Raw genomic sequence first — 20,299 nt, forward strand, 5'->3', positions numbered from 1 at the left:
CCCTGCTCAGCCCCCTCCCATGATTCCCACCTCATTCAAAGTAATGGACAGAGACTCATGCCAATTTAACGGCCCTGCCTGACCCGGCCCCCACTGCCCTCTGCCCTCCTCTCCTCCTTTCTTCCTTTCTCTCCTGCTCTAACCACATTCCACCTCAGGGCCTTTGCACCAGCCATCCCTCTGCTTGGAACACTCATCTTCCGGAAACCCACATGGCTCCCACTCTCCACTCCTTCCAGGCTGTTCTCAAATGTCTGTTCCGGCTCCCCCAACCCCGAGTTAAACTGTAAGCTCCGCCCGATTCATCCTGTTCCTTCTCCGAGGCTCTCGTCACCTTCTAGCATGTACGTCCTCTGTGGCGCCTCCCTGGACTGTTGTCTGCCTGTCCCCTGCCAGTGCCCGGCACACAGCAGGTGCTCCTGTGTGTCGAAGGCATGGACGGGCCCCCAGCGGAGGGGCAGGGCCCGGGAGAGGGTGCAGCGGCGGGAGGCTCAGGCTGACTCGGGATTTCTCCAGGCAGAGCCCGCGTGGCCAGGCCCACACGCTGCCTCGCAGCCCTGCCTGGCACCTGTGTTCAGACCCTGTATCTCCCTTGCACTGACCTGCAGGCCACTCCGACGTGGCACTGGACCTGCGTTTACCAGCCCAGAGCACATGTCCCCAAGGCCGGTCTGTGAGAAAGGGGCGAGCTGCCTCTCCCCATTTCTCGGATGAGAATAGCAACGCTCAGAATGGTTGCCCGTCGACTTTGTAAATTTTATTTAAACCAAGGTTTGCGACTGCTTGCCTTGCGGAGAGAGGCACTTAACACACGGCCCCTGCCAGGAGCTCTCCATCTGGGGAGGAGGCCTGGGGCTGCCTGCCAGGCCAGGCCGCCCGACATTCACTCCGTTCTTTGTCGCTTGTGCTCAACACCTGGGGCAGCAGAGAGTGCTGAGCCTCAGCCCAGTACATGGTAGAGGCTGGGGATCCTGTTGTCACCCCCCACCTCGGTGAGATGGGGCTCCAGCAGTAAGACCCTCCTGCTGCCACTCCAGTCAGGGACGCACACAAGTACAAAGCGTTCACCATTTTCCTGGTAATTGTGGACACAGACGTTGTTGCTAAAACATCATCTCTTGAGTGCACGGTAGGTGCTCAAAAAAAAAAAAATGTTGGATGAATGACTGGTTCCATCCTCACAACTATACAACATAGGAAATATGATCCCATCTTAAAGACTAGGAAACTAAGGCACAAATGACAAACAAGGCCACATACGGGGCTCTTTTTAGGACCTCCGGCTCCTTCCCTCCTCAGTCGCTGTCCCCTGGACCAGGCTGTCTAGCAGGCAGCAGGGGAGTGCAGCTAGGCCGACAGAGCCCAGGGCTCCGGGTCCCTCTAGATGGCCCCGAGATGTCCCCACCCGTCTCCATGTTAGAGTAATGGCCTCTGTGAGCCACCAGGCATCACCTGTGAAATATATTTCCCTGGTGCTGGCTCCAGCACCATGTAAATCACCCGGCTTAATGGCCTCTGGGATTGTCCCTGCAACCCCTCCCAAGACACTCTGCGGGGGGAACTTGGGGCTGCAAGGCTGCAGGCGGGTGAGGCCCCAGGCTTGAGCCGTGAAAAGCCCACGGCGTCCCAGGTACTGGGCGGCCTGCACCCAGGGGTGCCATGGCCCTGGCGAGCATGTCAGCGGGAGAGGGCCGGGGCCTGCCTGGAGCTTCAGGAACTGGGGCTGGATCAACATAGGCGAGCCTCTCCCCCACCCCACCCCTGCCCCTGGTCCTTGTCCCCATCAGTGACTTACCCTCAGAGGAAGGTGGCTTTGAATGCTCTCCCCATGGCCACCACGGCCCTGACTGTGGAGTCTCAGATTCTGGCAGCGACCCTGAGAGAACCTGTCACAACTCAGTCTGTCCCACCGCCTCCCACTCGTGGGTCCTACTTAGAGCACCAGCCGCGCATGCTTATTAGTTACTAGGTCTCAGGTCTTCAGTCACGATGCCTCCGACTGTGAACTCCCAGAGCAGCCCAGGCACACGCTAAGGTGTGAGGAGTAAACTCACGGTCGGGAGGCCTGAACGTGGTCGTGGAGTGGCCAGCAGGGAGGGCAGGACAAATGTCAACGCAGAGGGACAGTCGGGGAGGAGTGGCGCAGCCCGCGGAGGAAGCCTGGCAATCTCTCCCCGGAGGCCGGGGACGGGCACAGGCACAGGCATCGGGGAGCAGCTGGCTTTCCCAGGTTCCACGCCAGGAGACTCCCAGGACCAGGAGGCCAGCCCCCAGCCCTGGGAGCTTCGGTGCCCTTTGCTAAGTGGGGGTGTCCCGTGTTTAACTTCCTATACCCTGTGACCATGGTTCTCTCCCTTGGCTCACCTGGGTGGCTCTGAGAAAACGCTAATGTGTAGGCCCTGCCCCCAACCAATTCAATAACAGCCTGTACCCCACCTTCACCTGGGCTGGGGCAGCTCCTTGCAAGAAGAGAGCCATAGGAGGGTGTGGGGGCGGCCTGTGCCCTGTGGCACCAGCAAAGACAGGTCCAAATGGAGCCCTGTCCCAGACCATGTAAAAGCTGCTCCAGCTTCAAAGACAACCAACCAACTTGGCCTGCGGACACCTGCACACACGCTCTGCTCAGCAAACATTTATTGAGCACCTGGTGTATGCTAGCCCGGAGCCCCCACCAAGGACAGGTGGCCACTGTCTGCCCCTCCCAGGAACACAGCCTCGAAGGGAAGGCAGCAAGGTCTACTGCAGGACAAGAATGGTGGGGGGTGGGGGGCGGGGCGGGCTTCAGGCAACCGAGGAAGCCCCTGACCCACACAGGGAAGTCAAGGGAAGCTTCAGGGAACAGTGACTTCCAGTCAGGCACTAAGGGACAGGTAGAGGTCGCCCAGACCACAGGTGGGTCCTGCTTGGGGTTGGCAGGGTCCTCTGCGGCCCACCTAACCTCTCCCCTGCTTATCCACATTCAGTGCACAGTAAGTGCATGTTCTACCCCCGTGGAAGGAGACGGCTGCTTCCCTAGTGGGCGCTGAGCCCTGGGGCAGGGACCGCCCCCTGTACGTGCCCGGTACGCGCCAGAAGCAGCCCCCCCGGCTGTGGTCCCCATAGCACCAGCTTACAGAGGAGAACAGAGGTGACGGCTTCGTGGATGGGGTGGCAGGGGAGCATCGCCATCAGCCACAGAGGATCCACCGCTCTGCGGGGTCCCGGACATGGTGAGGATGCTGAGGCTCAGAGGAGGAGGGCAGGCGGTGCGTCCAGACTCCCACAGTGAGCTGGACAGGGGCCCGGGCTACGCTGGGGTTGGAGGAGAGTGACGGGAAGGGCCAGGGGCCAGGTCATGAGCACACGGCCTCCTCGGAGCATCGGGAGCCGACCGGTGGTACGCAGCCCTTGCTACACTGAATAGGAACGAGTACACCCCACTCTGCAGCCGCCCCTGCCTACGGTGAGAAGGAAACCTGGCCGGCAGCGCCCGGCCCAGTTCAGGCCCTCCTTTGGCCACAGCCACGTCACTTGTTCAGCTGTGGCCCACGAAGGTCGAGGCCGTTGCCCTGCTCCTCAGAAGCAGGACAGGCTCCTCTGCCAGCCTCCTCTCAGTCGCCCGCTCCCTCCAGGGAACCCAGTGTCCCCCGTGAAACCACGCTCCACAGACCTCGGCCTGACGAGGGAGGCGGCCCTCGCAGAGGGACAAGTGTGATGGAAGAGTGGAAGGGTGGGGGCTCCACAAGGGCCCCGTGGTCAGGGGGCTTGGCGGAGGCGAACTGCAGGGGGCTGTGTGAGGCCGCGGCCCCGTGCTCGGACGCCCGTGCTGGTGCGAATCCTGCCCGCGCCACTCACCATCTGTGTGATTTCAGCGTCCCTGCTGCCTTGACTCTTCTCGTCTGTAAAATGGGACTAAAGGATGGGCCGATCTCATTGGATAACATGTGAAATACACTGCCCAGGGCCCAGCTCATAGTGACTGATGACGTGGTTTCCTCTGGCATGGACACCCGCCTTTCCCTTCCCTTCCCACCTTCTTCCTCAGCCCCGCCCCCCCATATTCAGGCCTCTTATGTGCAGCAGATACTGTCCCCTCCATTCTCCATCATTACCCCCCTTCTTGCTAACAAAACCCAAGTCTTCAAGAATCTCTGCCACTTCCAGCCCCAAGGTGACCCCATCCCTAGCTCAAGGGTAAATCCTGATTAGCCTGAACGAATCACAGAGCACCTTCCCGACTGTTGGTGATTGGCTTAGGGTAGACATGTGACCCAGGGCGAGCCAATGAGGTGCGAGGAGAAGTCAGCTAGAGGTTTTCTGGGTTTGGTTTTTCTAGCCTCTTAAGAAGAACATTTCTCTTAAGGATACATTTTCTCTTTTACTCCTAAGGTCTGGTACAGGTGATGCCTGGAGCTGTGGCAGCCATCTTGTTGCCGTGAGGGAAGTTGGCCAAGGACAGGCAGCCACACTAAAAGTGAGGCCAGCCCGGCAGGGTGCAGTGAGGACCTGATCCTCAGGGCGGCCTACACTCACCCACCTCTGGGCTCCCTGTCAGGGGACAGAGGGCCTCACTACAATGAAGAAAGTCATCACGCTGTGATTGCCAAGGTGTACACAGAGCAGCCTCTTTTCCTTGCAGCCAAATACCATCTCCAGACTCAGCATTTGAGGGGAGTGGTAGTCAGCTCAATGCCTCCTCCTGGAAGGGCCCCACAAACAGGGCAGAGCTGGGGGAGACGGCACAGGGTTGGGAGAGGGGCCAACAAGGGGCAGGAAGCCAGAGGAGGGTTTCAGACGAAAAGGCTCCTTGCCCCAGGATTCAGGCTGAGCAGGCCGGCTGGGACGGGGACTTGGAGAGTGAAGGCCAGAAGGAGCAGAGGCCGGAGCTCCCACTAGGACTTGCCAGTGGCTGGGCCTGGCTGGAGCCTGGATACTCATAGGGCTAGTGGCCGGAGACGGGACCCAGCCCAGGCAGGGCCCCGAGTGCTGGGCTGAAATGTGGGGCTCTGCCCACGGCAGGCTGCTGGGGTGAGGTCACAGCTCGCCCTCAGTGGGAGACGCTGCAGCATGCCTGGGGGACCAGCAGAGGAAGGGAGGGCCCAGGTTCGCACCACGCCCACCTGGCCTGAGCTCAGGGAGGAAGGAGAAACGCCCCTCCCCTCCGTGAGAAGCCGCAGCGTGGGGCCTGTTCTGCCCTCCCATTTCTCTTCTCTAATACAAGCAGTTGGGGGTGGGGCCGAGGTGGGTTGTTTTGTTGTTTGTTGGAACTGGTGCCGGCACCAGGCCTGACCTTTAAGGCTTCAAACGCAGCATTTCAGGCAGCGCCGGGAGGAGAACACGGGGCCGCGGGAAGGGGGGGTGCGGCGGGGGGAGTTATCAAGGCTAAAATGCCACGTCGGGCTGGAAACGGGCTGTCAAGAGCAGGGGCCTCTACCTACTTCAGGGACACACTGGGCCATGCATACCTAACCAGCGACACAGCTGTCCTTCCCAAGGGTACCCCGAAAGCCTCACCGACTCTGAAATGGCCCAGGGGCATTGAGACCTGTCCCCGAGGAACTGCAGGAGTTGGGCTCGGAGGGGTTTTCAGAGCAGCCTCCAATTCTCCCACATCCTATGTCGGGGATGTTTTTAAGAGAACCTGTTGTACATTATAGTGCAAGGACTGCAGAATGGGGACCGCGCCTCAAGCAGCCTGTATGGAGCACTGGAGGCTGAGTCCTGCGCACAGAGTGTGTGCAGCCAGCAGAAATGAGCCCGAAGGGTCGTTTCCACCACCTCAGACATCAGTTCCCTGTCTGCACAATGGAGGTATCTGGGCCCCGGGGCCTTCTGTGGCAGGGATGTGTCCTTCCCAGGTCAGGAAACCAAGCAAGTGCCCAAGGAGATGGTCCCGCCCGGTCTCCTTGCTTCCACAGGAACAGCCGTTGGCCCTACAGGCTGTTAATCTCCTCTCAGCCACTTCCGCCCTTTGCAGAAGCCCCTTCCTGAGATGCTGAGGACGATGGGCTGTCCCAGCACCGCCAGCCCACACACTCTGAGGATGCCAGGAAAGCAAACTTACAGTGCCACGGACAATGGAACCCATCGGCTCAGGGAGCACACAATAGCCTCGAGGGCCAGCACGCAGCACAGGGCACCCAGAGAGCCTTGTTGATGAAGACCCAGTAGACAAAAAGTCATCCTTCAAAGGATGTGGCTTCACTGGACAACCCCCAAATAGAGGAACATGCGGGATCAATGAGCCAGATTTGATACCCCGAATTACCTGCAGTTAGTGCACAAATGTCTTGCTGGAAGCAAGGACCCCAAACCTGCAGCAGATGCTCCAAAGGGTTGCCAGTCTCCCTCCCTCAGTGTGCAGAGGAAAAACGCCCACTAGAGGGGAAACCGCCAGCCCAAGGTCACATAGCGAGGGTTCCCACCCGCCTGAGCCCTGCCGTCTGCACCCACCCTCCAGGTTCTAGATAAGGGAAGAGCTGTTTGCAAAGATGCTTTGCTTCACAAAGAACTCACCAAGCTTCTCAGAGTCTCAAGTCCCTGGTGCATCTAAATGCCATTCAATTTGCAAAAATTTGAATTACAAGGACGCAGCCTCTATGTGTTTCCTTTGCAGACAATCCAGGAGCCAGTTGGTAGAGGATCAAACTTTCCAGCTCAGCCTTAACTCAGGCTGTTCCCGACATAAAAGTTTGCAAAACGCTGGTCCTAACAGTCGGCTTTATTTCTCACTGCCTGCGTTCGCCTAGCCAAACCCTGGCATTAACCTCAAAGGCAGGTGCAAAAGGCGGGCTCTGGGAGTGCGTTCTGGGTGCAGAGATAAACTGCACATGCTCACACCCGCAGATGTGCACACACGCATAAGCACACACCCACATCCTCATTCACATGCACACACACGGGCACACACCCACACCTGTGCATACACATGAGCATGCATGTACACACATACCTGCACCTATGCTCACAAACAACGTGCAAGCATGCACATGGTCACGTATATGCACACGTACCCAAACATGTCTTCATGTACAAATGGACACTCACACAAGTGTGCACACGCGAGAACATACCCAACATATGTGAACAAAGAGCACATACGTGTAGACACTTCCACACACAAGCTTACATGTGCACATAGGCCCAGGCAAGGGCCGAGCACAGGAGGAAAGACCCAGAAACCACAAGAGTCTCAGGTGTTTACAGGGCCAGGCTGTGTAATGGTGCTGTGGGCTACGGGACAGGTGGCTGGCACTCGAGCGCGGGCCCAGGTGGACGGAGAACCCTCAGCGATCCAGTCAGAACCCACCTGCCCTCATCACGCACCCATGGGGGCCAGACCTATCCCATCCCTCATGACCTGTCACGCCCCGACCCGGTGAAGCAGCATGATCAAGGGAACTCTGTTTTAGAGATGAGGCCCCGAGACCCTGAGAGGCTGAGGAAGTTCTCAAGGTCACACAGCGGTGAGAGGTGGGTGCAGCCTCAGTGTGCCTCGAGAGTGGGGGCTCATTCAGAAAGAGCCAGAGGGAAGAAGGCATCCAGGAGGAAGCAGGGATCAGGGCTAAGCAGGAAGAGAGGCAGAGGGGGCAACTTCCCCCCCTCTCCCCCACTCCCTTCCCCCTGGTTTTCGGAGTCATTTCCAAGGTGGGGAGAGATGGTGAATGATCAGCAGGGAAGACTTCCTGTGCCCCTCCCTCTCCGCTGAACAATTAGGCTGATCAGAGCTCAAAGTGGGTCAGTCTGGGTTGCAGTTTCCAGATACCCAAGGAGTGGCCAGAGGCCAGGCTAGGAAGTGCAGGCCCTCGCACTGGGGGAGACGAGCCTGTCCAGGGTAGGGGTCTGGCCTCTCACCCCACAGCTAGAGCAGAGTGTGGGGAGGAGAGGGAAGACCCTGGGCCTGTTTTCTTAGGGCACTGGAGTGTCTGAGTCAGAGGGCCCTGGAAGAGGAAGCTGAGGCCCAGGGGGAGGAGTGGCCTTGTTCAAGGTCACCATCACACTAGCTGCTCAGCTGAGAGGCTTGGGAGGGGACTGCTTTTGATGGAGGGTCCCCAGGAATAGGCCAACCTAAGGTGGGGAACCGCTGGTCTCGCCCCCCCCCACACACACACATACACCTAATCCCAGCTAGATAGGGTCTCCCAGCTGGAAGGGCCCCACCCCCAAAGGCTCAGTCATCGGCACCAGTGGTGGCTGGGGGCCAAGTAGGCCAGATCAGCCCCAGGAGGAGGGAGCCCAGGCGAAGCAGGAGGGGAACCAGGTGGTCCAGAAGCAGGACCGGGGCCGGAGACACCAAACCCATGGCCAGAGTTCTGTAGGGGCAGGGCGTCAGGCAGGGACATCCTTCGTTCCATTACGTAGCTCCGAGAGACCCCTGAGGGGACCCCGGGGGCATCTCGGTTTGCACCTGTATTGCCAACTCTCCCTCTCTCAGCCACAGGTAACTTGGGAAGCTCTTCAGGTTGTACAGGACAAGCGAGGAAGGGAAAAGGGAAAAAAAAAGCGAAAACCACACATTCACCTCCCTCTGGGAATACGAATATTGATTCTGTAGCTTCTTGTTTAGACAGTAGGCACCGGAAAGAAAAAAAACCCAACCTGACAGGAAGCGAAGTTCCCCGGTTGGCTGGAGGCAGGCGGCCAACAGCGGGAAAGCCCCTCGCCCTCGCCTTTAGAGCACGCGAGGCCCTAACGCCCTGGGCCCACTCACCTCAAGACACTAGTTGCAGAGGCAGATCTCGAATCTGGAGGCCTGAGAGGACAGCAGTGTGTGTGTGTGGGGGGGGAGGTTGTACCGGAAAGAGAAGGAGAAAGAGACCAACCCCCACCCACAGACAACAGGACTCTGCCAGACAGGGCCCATGCCACGTGCCTGCCTGCTCTGACTCCCAAACCTTCCGCTGCCCCTTGACTAGTAGTTCCCTAGCAATGAGAACCCCGGACCCCCAGGCCCCACCTGTCCAGACAGCATGAAAACCCAAGCATCTACAGGTCCAAATCCTCGAAGTCCCCTCAGGCCTGACAACTAGAGAGGGACTGGAGGATCCAGCCTCAAGTTTCTACCGACAGCCCCACCCCCACCCTATGACCCTTCTCTCCGGAATCGTACAGGAATCTGGAGGGGGAGATGGCATCTCGGCAGCTCTAGGTGAGTCCCTCCTGCCCACCCCTCCATGGCAGGCAGGCCTGGCCCATGACCCGAAGCCTCAGAGAAGGGGACACCTGGGTTGCAGGACTCTGTGGTGGCCTGTATACGAGGGAAGGGATGGAGGCAGACACAGCGGTTATGAGGACCAGGGTGACAGGGCAGCCTGGGTCCAGGGAAGGGCCCTCGGGGTGGCCTGAGGCCCAGAGAGACAGAGCAGCCAAGTCTCGCTGGGAGGCCTGGACATGCCTCGTACATCTTAGGCCTCTTCATTTTCTTCCAAAGATGGGGCACATGTGCCCAGCTCCCTGGCAGGTCGGCCAAGTGACTGACAAATTGGTCCTTGCCCAGCCCTACCTCCAGTGGAGCTTCGGGCAGGTCCCTTCATCATTCTGAGTCTCGGTCTCCGCGTTTGAGGATGGGCATGACCACGGGTTCCGAGCTCAGGGTGGCAGTGTGGGTGAGAGGCCTTGCCTGGGCTCCGTGAGGGGAGGCCACCATTGGCCTGACAACATCCCCCACCACAGTCAAGCTGGGCGTCAGAGAGTGAGGGAGGGAGGTGGCCCAGCGTCTACCCTGAAGGAGGTGACATCCCCCGTGCATGGGTACAGCCCAAGCTAGTGGCATGACCCAAAGGCATCTGGGAAGTGTGGGTATGAGACCTCGAGGGAGGGCTCTCCACCCCTAAGAGAAGCATGCCCATGAGAGAACGGCGCTCGGCCCACGGGAGCAATGTGGAAAGGCTGGTGTGTGGAGACCCGTCGGGCTGCGGCATCAGGGCCCGACGCTAACATTACAATGGCCGCCATGGTGCCCACCCATGGAACCCGCCCTGCCTCTCCCTCTCCCATTAATTCTCACCACCAGTCTCTTACGCAGATTCTAGTATCTCAGTTGGGGAAACTGAGGCCAGGTCATCCCAATGGAGAGGGTCAGTTCTGAAGACAAAAGCTTGAGCCCACAGGGCCTACCCTTGACACCCAGCATGCCCTCAGACTGCCTCGTTCCAGGAGCTGGCGGGGTCCGCCCATCCACGTCCGCGGTGCCAAGGGCTGGCAGGGCCCATCTGCACGCAGCAGAGGTGAGGAGGCCCGACGTGACTCAGTCTCTCCTTAGGGCGACAGTGTGGCTGAGAATCCAGAGTGAGGCTCACTGGCAGACTAGGAGGGGACTTATGATAAAATGGGACCCCTCCCTTCTCAGGGGTTAGCCTGACACAGCTGGCCAGGAGGAGGCACCCCATAAAGGCCCCGGGCACAGGGGGGACAGCAGCCTAGGGTACCCACCCCTGCCCCGCCACCCAAATTCTCAGCCGCAGGAGGAACATGAGCACCTGGGAGCTCCACAGGTCAGGGGAGGCGGCGGGCCACCAAGCCGCACCCCCCCGACACCCCCGCAGAAGGCTGCAGTAGGTTGTTGGGGAGACAGGGACCCAGATGTGTGCCGTTGCCTCTCTCTAACAGGGAGAGTCACAGGGAGGTGAGGACGCGGCTCGGAGGCCCAGACAGACGCACGTCACCCACCATTAACCGAAGCTAGACTGGCGCATGCCCGGTCGCGACGCTCGGGAAGAGCGGCACACGCTCCAGCTGTCACTCATCTGCTGGGGGTCCAGGCCCCTCAGGCCCCTCTCTGCTCCCCCCCACCCAGCACACACGCCCAGGGAAAGGAGGCGCCGGCCGGCACCATCGCCAGGGCAGAGTGGGGCCAGAAGGGGCAGCCAGGGGGCGGCTCGGCCAGGTGCTCCACGCAGTACGCAGCTGGGACCCCACAGAGCAGCAGCCAGAGAAACCCGCGGACGCCAGAGAACAGGGGACGGAGGTCCAAAAGAGGTGACAAAAAAGGCGGGGGAGACAGGGTGGGCACAAAGAGACGAAGGAGGTGAGCGAGGCAGCGAGGCGGCGGTGGAGGAAGGGTGAGAGACGGACTAAGGGGACAGGGGAGGGGCGGGAGCCCGAGGGTTTGGGGAGGAAAGGACACACGGGGAGGCGAAGAAGTGGCGGCCGCCCCTCGGCCAGCAGCGGCCATTCCCGGCCACTCGAGCCGCCTGGCGCGCACCCCTGGAAGCGGGAAGCAGGTGAAAGGAAGCGTGTGCCCTCTCTCCACGCCGCCCCCCCGACACGCGTGTGTGTATGCACGCACACGCACTGCGACATGTGGCCGCCTCCCCGTTTGAAACCCGGATCCGGGTCTGGGTGGGGTGAAAGAGCCCCCGAAACCAAGGCCCTGTGCTCCCTCCAGCCATGACTCCGCGGCCCTCCTCGATCCAGCAGCAGCCTCGGTCGCTTCGCCTGGTGGGCAGAGAGCCACACTCACTGCCAGGGCAATGACAGGAATAACGACCACCAGACCCTAAGCCCACGCGCGCTTAGAGCCCAGCGACTTGGAACGCTGAGCCCCATCGCACTGCCAGACACCAGTGAGGACATGACTTCCCCATCGAGGTCCCTCTCCCGTGCCATGAGACCGAGGGAGGGTCCGACTTCCTACCTCGGAAAGCCACCTGTGTCAAAGGCTCATCCTAGCCTGGCCACACTGACCCTGCAGAGTTCCGAGAGGCCGCTGCCCCCCTCCGCAGCATCCCCACAGCAGCCTTAGCCTCTATGTCAGCTCAGCAAAAGCCCTGACTCCGACTATCCGCGGTCCTGCGTGGGGGGTTGGCGGGCAGGACCTCTCTCAATTCCTTCCCCTTCCTCCCTCCGAGAATCAACGGGCATCACATCTGCAGGACCAGGGCAGCTGAAGGGCGCTGGCTGTCACGGTAAACCCTGTGTGTCGTCACACCCTTAGTCACCTCCCCCTAGACCCTTGGAGCTGCGCGGCCCCCGCCCCACCCCCACCCTCCTTCTCTAATTATAGTTTCCAAGACATGTCCCAAACCCTCAAATTAGCTCCAACTCTATCGACGAGAGAAGAGAGTCCAGCTGGAAATGTGCCGCTGTCATCGCACCCGCCTCACCATGTTCTTGCCAGGGACAGAGGGACAGGTGTCCACTCTGGTCAGGGTCTCACACTGTCCTTCCAAAGGAGACCCTCGCAGGCCCAGCAGCCACCTGACCCCCCGCAGGTTGAAAGGAGAGGGAGCCAGGTGGGAAGGCGGTGAAAAGAGACATTTACGTAAACCTCCGCCGGCGGAGCTATGAAACGGCTGGGGGAAAATAACTGTGGCTTGGCTTTGAGGGAAAAAAACACAACAAAATATAATGCTTTTGCTCTTTTTAAACATTGTGGCTTAAGTCCATTTTCATCGCAGTAAATGAAAGGCAATAACACACCCACGAGCTCTGAACTTCCATACGATTCTCTTCTCCCTACGTACCCCCCATATACACACACGAAAAATCCAGGCGGCTGGCAGGGGACGCGTCCGTGTGGCACCTGTAATTTGCCAACTGATCACCCGCCTGAGCAACAGCCAGGCTGTGCGAGCAGAGCGATGACAAGACAGAGAGAGGGAGACTCGGAGCAGCGCCTTTCCGAGTTTGTTTTTCCCTCATCTGGGAGAACCAAAAGCCGGAGTCGGCAGGTTCCGAGGCAGAACTGGGAGCCCCTGCCCTTGGGTGGAACTGGTCTAATGACACAGAGACAGACTCACCCCTTCCCAGGGGCCAGACCCTTCCCCTTGGCCTCTGGCAGCCAGCCGGGCTGCTCATTTCTCAAACCCCCAGCCTGGCCACTAGCGAAGAAGACCGGGGACAGGTGGCTCCTCAGGGAGCCGGGAGACCGATGAGCAGACAGCAAGGTGGTCGCCATACCCCAAACCCATCAGGGGCAAAGGGTGTCTGGGCACTGACAGAGGCCGGGGCCGCTGCCCACAGACATAGCTGCTGCCCTCAAGGCCATTCGCGCCGAATGCCCACTCCCGATCCCAGACGCAGCTGGCCGAGCTCGCCGGGGAGCACGGCGCGTTTGCAGGCTCTCGGGGAGGGCGAGGGACTCAGGACCAGAGAGAAGAACCGGCAGAAGCCGGCAAGGCCAGGAGATGCTATTTCCCTGCTGGCGGGGGCAGCAGGGGTCCTCCCTGCCATGCACCTTCTGCCTCCGCGCCGGCATCGTCCCCTCCCAATTGGGCTCACTTGGCGCCCCCCGCCCCAGGTGTGGTGGGAGGAGCAAGAACAGGGAGCACCGAGACCCTCTGTGGCACCGGCCACAACAAGGTGCTCGCACCCTCTGCTCTCAGCCCTGCTCCTCAAAGGAAAAGGCCGACGGAGACAGGTGTGGGGGTGCCCCGCCACCTCTGGCTCGAGAGCGCCAGGTTTCCACAGGGGAGGAAACGTGGGGCAGACGCGCGGCTCCAACTCTGCGGTGCGGGGGTCGCCGGCCGCCCCCTCACCCAACCCCGCGCTCCCCTCTCACGCGGCCGGCGGCCGGGGCATCGGCGGGCAAGCTCGGGACCCCCGCCCCCGCCCCACCCCAGGGCTCGGGGACCTTGCTCTGCTCCGTTCCGCGGGGCGGGGGGCGGAGGAAGAAGAGGCACCGCGGGGAAGTTTCGCGACGCAGCCAGCGGCGCCGGGACCGCTCCTGCCCGCCCTCTGGGCTCGGGGCCGGCGCCCCCGGGCACCGCGGGACCCTGCGCCCCCGCCCCCCCGGCGCGGGGCGCGGAAGGCGGCGCAGGGCTCGGCCGTGGTCCCGCAGCCGACCGAGGCCACTTACGTGTGCTGCTGCGGGAAGCTGTAGGCTGAGGCGCCGGGGGCGGCGAGCAGCGGCGGCAGCAGCAGCGGCAGCAAGAGCAGCGACAGCGGGCGCGCGGGCCCGGACGCGGGGTGCCGGGCGCCGGGGCCGGGCCGGGCGGCGCCGCAGGTCCGAGCCGGCACCGCCATGTTTCCATTCAAGACGCGGCGCCGCGGGGAGGGGGGGCGGCGGCGGGCTGGGGGGCGCGGGCGGCGGGCGGCGAGCCGGCCTCTCCTCCTCCGCCTCCTCGCGCGGGGGCCCCGGAGCTGCGCGGGCCGCAGCGCCTCTGCGGGCTGCTGGCTGCGCGCTGCGGTCTCTCCGCCGCGCTGGCTCCTCGCGCTCTGAGCGCCCGGCCCGGGACCGGCGCTCAAATAGCTGCCGCCGCCAACCTGCCGGCGCCGCCCTCCCGGCTCCCCCCCCCCCTCCCTCCCTCCCTGGCCGGCCCGCCCCCGCGCGCCCCCGCCGCGGCCACGCGCGCGCCCGTGCCTGCGCGCCCCCTGTCCCCGCGCAGCTCCGAGCCTGCCCCGCTGGCCCGCGCGGCCGAGCGGAGCCCGGGCGCGCGCCACCTGAGCCCCAGCCGCGGCTCGAGCTCCGCGTGTGCGCCCCTGCCTGCCCGTCTGCCTCAGATCCCGTGCTCCTCTCCGCCGCCCCCCCCCCCCCCCCCCCCCCCCCCCCCCCCCGGCAATTAGAGTGACCGACCCCTGCGGCCCAGGGCAGGCGCTTACTTGACCTTTCTGGGGGCTCGACCTTCAACAGGCTTGAGGCCTGGAGTCACAGGTTTAATGGTGAAATGGCAGGCTTCGGAGAAACCAAAGAAGAGGCCAGCGGTGCTGAACTAACTCACCCCCCAGTGGCTGCAGCTACCTTCAAGAGTCCTCTCGGGGTACCCAACCCCTGAAAGAAAGGGCCTGAGTCTCCTGGCACCCTGAGCGAGAACCTGGGTCCAGTTCCAGTTGTGAGGGGCTGGGAATGGCAGGGTGCAGCCCAGAGCGGCCACTCATTTCACTGCCCTGGGGCTAAGCAGGCACCATGTGCTTATGGGCCCCAAGGCCCGACTCCTGAGGCTTGCTCAGCCTCTGTTAGACTCCTCCAGCGCCAGGGGCAGCTGGCCCCTGGCTCTTCCATGCTGCAGGGAGAAGGCTGGGGAGCTGGTGTTCATTCTTGCTCTGCAGCTTGTGTTTTTCTCAGAGCCTCAGTTTCCTCCCTCGTGAATGCTTGTGTGCGTGCCCATCCCCATTTCCAGAATGAAGTGAAAATAGGCTTGAATTGCTTGGTAAACCTCAGCACTGGTGGTTGAGGGAGAGAGAGCATCTCTGGGCTTTCCCCAAGGTGCTCTGGGGTCCTGCTACACCCCTGTGCAGATAAGAATGTTCCTGCCAGCCCCGCATGGGGCAAGACCCTCTCAGCAGTAACTACCCGCAGACTCTGTGCCTAACTTGAGTAAAGGACACTAATCACCTGGGCAAGAGCCTCCCCCTATGATATCTGGGTGAGTCATTCATCGCCATGTCTGTCCTGAAGAGGATTTGGGGTTGAGGAAAAAGAAATGCCCTCCTTCCCCCCACCCCGACTGAGGGGGGCAAAGGTCATGGGCTAGAACCAGGGCTCAGGACAACCCTTGCTTGCTCTCCATTCCTGTCTGGGCTGTGCCCAGCCCTGCTCCGCCCTCAAAAGCCAGAGACCTCCACGAGGGAACAGCTTTGGAGCCTCTTTCTCACCTGACCTGAGTCTTCAAGGGCCAGACTGGGGTTTGCCAATAGGCTCCAAACTGTGAGGTCCCCAAAACATTATCAAAGGAAAGGAAGACAGTGCCCTGGGCCCCAAACTCCTGATAGGCCTGGGGGCCAGTGAACCAGAGGTGCTTGCTGGACTCTGGGAGGCCAAGCCCGGACAGCTTTACGGGGAACGAGCAGGGCCCATCCTCAGATGCCTGATTGTGCCAGGTGTCCCCACACCCATCTCTGGGCAGAGCGGTCCCTCCAGGCCAAACAGAATTGGGGGGGAGGGGTCTGCTTAGAAGTGTCAGCAGGACTGGACTAACCAGACACTTCCCAGCCGCTCTAGCTGATGCCTGTCTCTGTCTCCTCTACGCCCAAGGCAGGGCTGGCTGGTGGCATCCTCCTGTATCTGTTTGCTGGACAAATGCCCAAGCTCATGGCCCCAGGGAACCAGCACAAAGGGTGTCACCCTCCTAGGTGCCCTCTGAGGTTAGGTGGGCACCTATGCAAGGCCAACTCCGCAGTGGCAGAGTGAGAAGTGTCAGCGGCCGCCTCCCTGCCCCGAGACATCAGGAGGGTAGTACTGCCTCCAAAGAGCACCCAGGCAATCGGGCGGCTGTACCCAGGCTGGAGAGGTGAGCAGGCCTTGGGAGTTGGGCATTTCGGTCCCAGCCTCCACAGATGTGCACCTAATTGAGCCGCTGGCGCCGAGGGAAAGGCGGGAGGTTTTGGTTGACAGGCCGTTAAAGGAAGACAAATAAGGAGGGGAGGTAATTGAGAGTAAACGGGTAGTAAGAGTTTACACATCACAACCTCTAAGGCTCGCGGCATCCTCAGTCTCCTGGTGGCTGACTCCAGCCACAGGTTGAGAACTCGGGAGGATAAATCAATGAATTGGGGACTTCCATGGCAGGCACATTGACAGGTGTGGCAGCGAAAGCCTGGGCTACCCACCTGGCCAGAGGTGCGTGTGCAGGAAGAGGTGGGGCAGCAGGGGCAGGTAAAGCTGCCACCCGCAGAGAGAGGCCTGGTCCTGGCAGGGGGCCGGGCCGGTGCCAGCTCTGCATGCAGGCTGAGGGGAGGTCAGCTCAACAGACTGGGAGGTCTTTATGGAAAACCTACTATGTGTCAAGCAAGTGCTGGGCTTAGCTACACCACATGTGGGAGGTGGAAGCCCGTCAGGACACCTGGGCAGCAAGGTCCCCACTCCAGCCTGCCCGCCTCCACCCTCCCTTCCTTCACCCCTTGCCACGTCACATGCCAGTGGGCTGGACGCTCCATTTTCATAGGGCTTTACTCCTGCGGCTCCCTCCACTCGCAAAATTCTCCCTTGTCTCTACCACTCGAACCCAGGATATTTATGCCGGGATGCCTTCATGAACCCCCTCAACTAGACGGGCCTCCTCATTCTGGTCCCCACTCTGGTCTCCACCCACCCGCATCAGCGGCCTCTGTCTTGGCTCAGGAAACCACCTCCACTCTGGCCCCTTGTTAAGCTGGGACCTGAGTCTCCTTGTCCCTGTCAGCCCCTCAGGCTCTCACGTAGAGCCTGACCATGGGGAGGGCACAAGCAGTAGAGATAAAAGGACTTCTGAGTGGCTTCTCCATATAGCCTGGGCGTGTCCGGGAAGGATGGTCTGGTCTGGGTGTAAGAGGTAAAAGCTTTGGCATTACATATCACAGGTTGTATAGGCGAGTCACTTTGCCTCTCTGAGCTTCTGTTTCTTTGTCCATATAATGGAAGACATGGCTACCCACCTGTCAGGGATGGTCCAAAGACCCACAGTGTATAATACCCCAAAGGCAGGACCTGGCCCTCAGCAAGAGCTTAATAAAGGAAAACCACAGAGAAACTCGAGCATCCCCAGGATGAGCAGGTCCTATAGGCTGGTAGGCAAGAAAGGCTTCCTGGAAAAGGAGGAGGGATTCCAGCTTGGCCTCACAAGATGAGCAAGGTGGAGTGGGCATATTAGAGAGGAAAGAAAGGGAGTCTCCCCAGGGCTGAGCATGAACGGAGCAGGCACCTGCCCCCCCGAGTCCCCCTGACCCAGCCCTAGCCTTTCTAAGTGTCCTATAACAGGCGGCTGTCCTCGCCTCTTCTGGTCTTTTCTGATGTGCCTATTCTCCGCCTCCTCTGAGCTGGACTCAGTGGTCCCCAAGGGCCCCCAGCAGGACACACTTCGCGTAGGGGCTGAGTGCCAGCGCTTGCACCTGCCAGCAGCTACTTTGGCTTGCCCACTAGTTCCTTGGGGACATCCAAGAACGCAACGGTCGCACAAATGCCCCCATTTGAGCATGATGCAGATGCAGCATGGCCACCAGCCAGGGAGGGATCCCACCTCCAAATGCATCAAGAATTCTTCAAGGGCCCTCACAACGACGGCCCCTCCTCGTGCTGCAGTGGAAGCTCCCTGGTCAGACCTCCGTCACCACGAGGGTCATTGGACCCAGATTATCTGACCATGAGAGGATACTGGTTAATCGGGTAGGTTCTAGAGGGCGAAAGAGGCTCAGCCATCAGGAACTCTCCACTTAGTGCAGGACTGTGACACAGGAGAAGCACAGTGAACACCTCGAGCCACGCGTAATTGTGTCACGTAGGTGAAGCGGAGCATGTGGTTGCTCAGCGCCGTGAGGCTTGGGCGGTCAGGGGAGGCTCATTGAGGGAATGGGCCTTGAAACTGACACGGAAGGACAGGGAGGACTCGGGCGGATGGATGGCCGGAGGTGCAGAGAGCAGCCCTGGAGGGGGGTCTGAGCGAAGGCCTGAGGCAGGACTGAGTGGGATTTATGCAGGGAAAGGCGAGGAGGCTGTCTGCCTTGCTCCACTGCTCCTCTAGGTGGGGGTGGGGTGGGGGTGAGGGGCCATGCGGCCCTCTGGGGGAGCTCCCAGCAGAGGCCGGGAGACCACTGACATGGCCTCAAAGGCAGCGTGTGGGGCCAGGCTTGGCTCGGGGGTGACCATGAGTCAGGATGTTGGGACAGCCTGTTTGCCCCCACACTCAGGTTCCAGCACCCCGGGTAGCCTCATCGCTGGAGAAAGATCCTGGGCTGTGTGAGGACAGGGAAGCACGGTGTCACCTTCGCTGCCTCGGCTGCCCTCACAGAGCTCGAGTCCCAGCTCGGGCAGGATGACCGGCTTGCGTGCCCAGCCAGAGGGTCAGAGGGCCTGCTCACACCAGGAGCCCAGTCTTGGTGGTGCCATTTCCACCAGGAGCTGTTCTGGACAGTCTGGAGTCTTGTGCAGAGAGCTCTGGTCCAACTTGCTCTTTTCTGGATGAGCAAATTAAGCCCAGGGCGGGCAGCACTTCTCTCAGGGCTTCGGTGAGCAAAGATCAGGCTCCGGGCTTAGGTCCCAGCTCTGTCCCCTGGGGCCCTCCCAGACACTGGGGCCTTCCGAGTCCTCAGAACCCCTCTTGGAAGGACCCTGGCCTGAACAGCTGCCCCAGGAGGGAGGGCTCCTTGGTGCCACCCCGCATCCCACTCACAGTGTTGAGTGTGGTACGCAGGCTCGGATGCTGGGCTTGCCCCACCCCTGAGGCCTTCATTCCGCTGTGGCAAGAGAAAATGAGGACAAATAAAAGAGAAATTCTGTCCTCAGAAGAGCATTAGGTGTCTGAACGGCTTCCAAATAAATAAAAGTCTCCTCGGAGCCCCGGCCAGCACTGACAGCGGCTCTAACTCTCCACGAGACATGTTTGTCTGCCTCCAGGTGGAAGCGGAGAGTGTCGGCGGTGGGCTGAGTCAGGCTCTGACGGAGGCGGTCTTCCATCACCGCCTAACGTCCCATCAGCGAAATGGCCACGGCAAATTGCCTCCTCTGATAGCCGCCCCTCCAGGCCGTCAGAAAGCCGAGGAGGAGCGGGCGCCGGCCTCCCTCGCCAGGCCGGGGAAAAAGGCTTCTGGGCCAGTCCTGTCCCTGCCCATTGCTGGAATCCAGTTGTCAGTAATTCTGGAAACGACCTGTCCCTAACTTGCTTATTTTGCATATGAGGGGACTGAGGTACAGGGGGCTTCGATGACTTGAATGAAACCAGCAGGCCAGGCACGTGTCTTCTGAATGAATCAGCTCTGCTCGAAGTGCGGGCAGAGTGAGCGAGCCATTCCCCTAGAGGGGGGCCCTTCGAGGGCCATCCGCTCCTCACGCCAACCACCCCCCCCCCCCTCCGCAACAGCAGAAGGCGCTCGAGTGACAGCCCTTAGCACCGATGGACGTGAAGTGGCAGGCCAGATCCACGCTGGACCCCAGGAAGTACCTCCTCGGGCCACGGGCTGGAGAAACCCCCTGAGGAAAATCCTCGAATCTTCCACTTCTGCTAAGAGCATCTTTGGCGTTTGCCCATCAACCCTTTAGCAGATCAGCCTCTGCTAGGCGGTTGAGCGGAGGGCGGGACCTGGCTCCACCATCACTTAGTTTAACTGATGGCTGCTGTTCCTGTGAGGGGCAGTTAGCACTTCATTTGTTGAGTCCGGAAGACGGATGAGGCCAGGTGTTCTTCTTCGATTGCTGAAAGAGGCCGATGCTGTGGGAGGTGGCAGGTGGCAGCGGGGCCAGGAGGAGCAGCGAGTCGCCAGAGGCTGGAAGACCCCGAGAGGCCGCCCTGCCCATCGCACAAGGCCCCTGCCTCCTGGGGGTAGTGCTGGCACTCTGGACTCTCCCTGCGAGCTCGTTGGACACCAGGCGGGGAGGAGGGAGGAGGCTTTCCGCCGAGAACGAGTCCAGCTTTCCCATTAGCGCTGAGTACGGGCGTCCCCACTCCCAGAATCCCGGCGCCATCTGTAGCCC

General features: G+C 60.9%; 1 protein-coding gene across 1 annotated transcript in view; it reads right to left on the bottom strand.

Moving 5' to 3' along the window:
• CACNA2D2 (calcium voltage-gated channel auxiliary subunit alpha2delta 2) overlaps window positions 1-13,944 on the bottom strand; it is a 128,887-nt gene extending 114,943 nt beyond the window's left edge. Inside the window, exon 1 of the mRNA XM_016149799.2 lies at window positions 13,778-13,944. Coding sequence (XP_016005285.2) covers window positions 13,778-13,944 — 167 coding nt within the window. The remainder of the gene's footprint in view (window positions 1-13,777) is intronic.
• Between the last annotated feature and the right edge of the window lie 6,355 nt (window positions 13,945-20,299).

This window comes from Rousettus aegyptiacus, unplaced genomic scaffold (genome assembly GCF_014176215.1).
Source record: "Rousettus aegyptiacus isolate mRouAeg1 unplaced genomic scaffold, mRouAeg1.p scaffold_m13_p_4, whole genome shotgun sequence".
Lineage (NCBI taxonomy): Eukaryota > Metazoa > Chordata > Mammalia > Chiroptera > Pteropodidae > Rousettus > Rousettus aegyptiacus.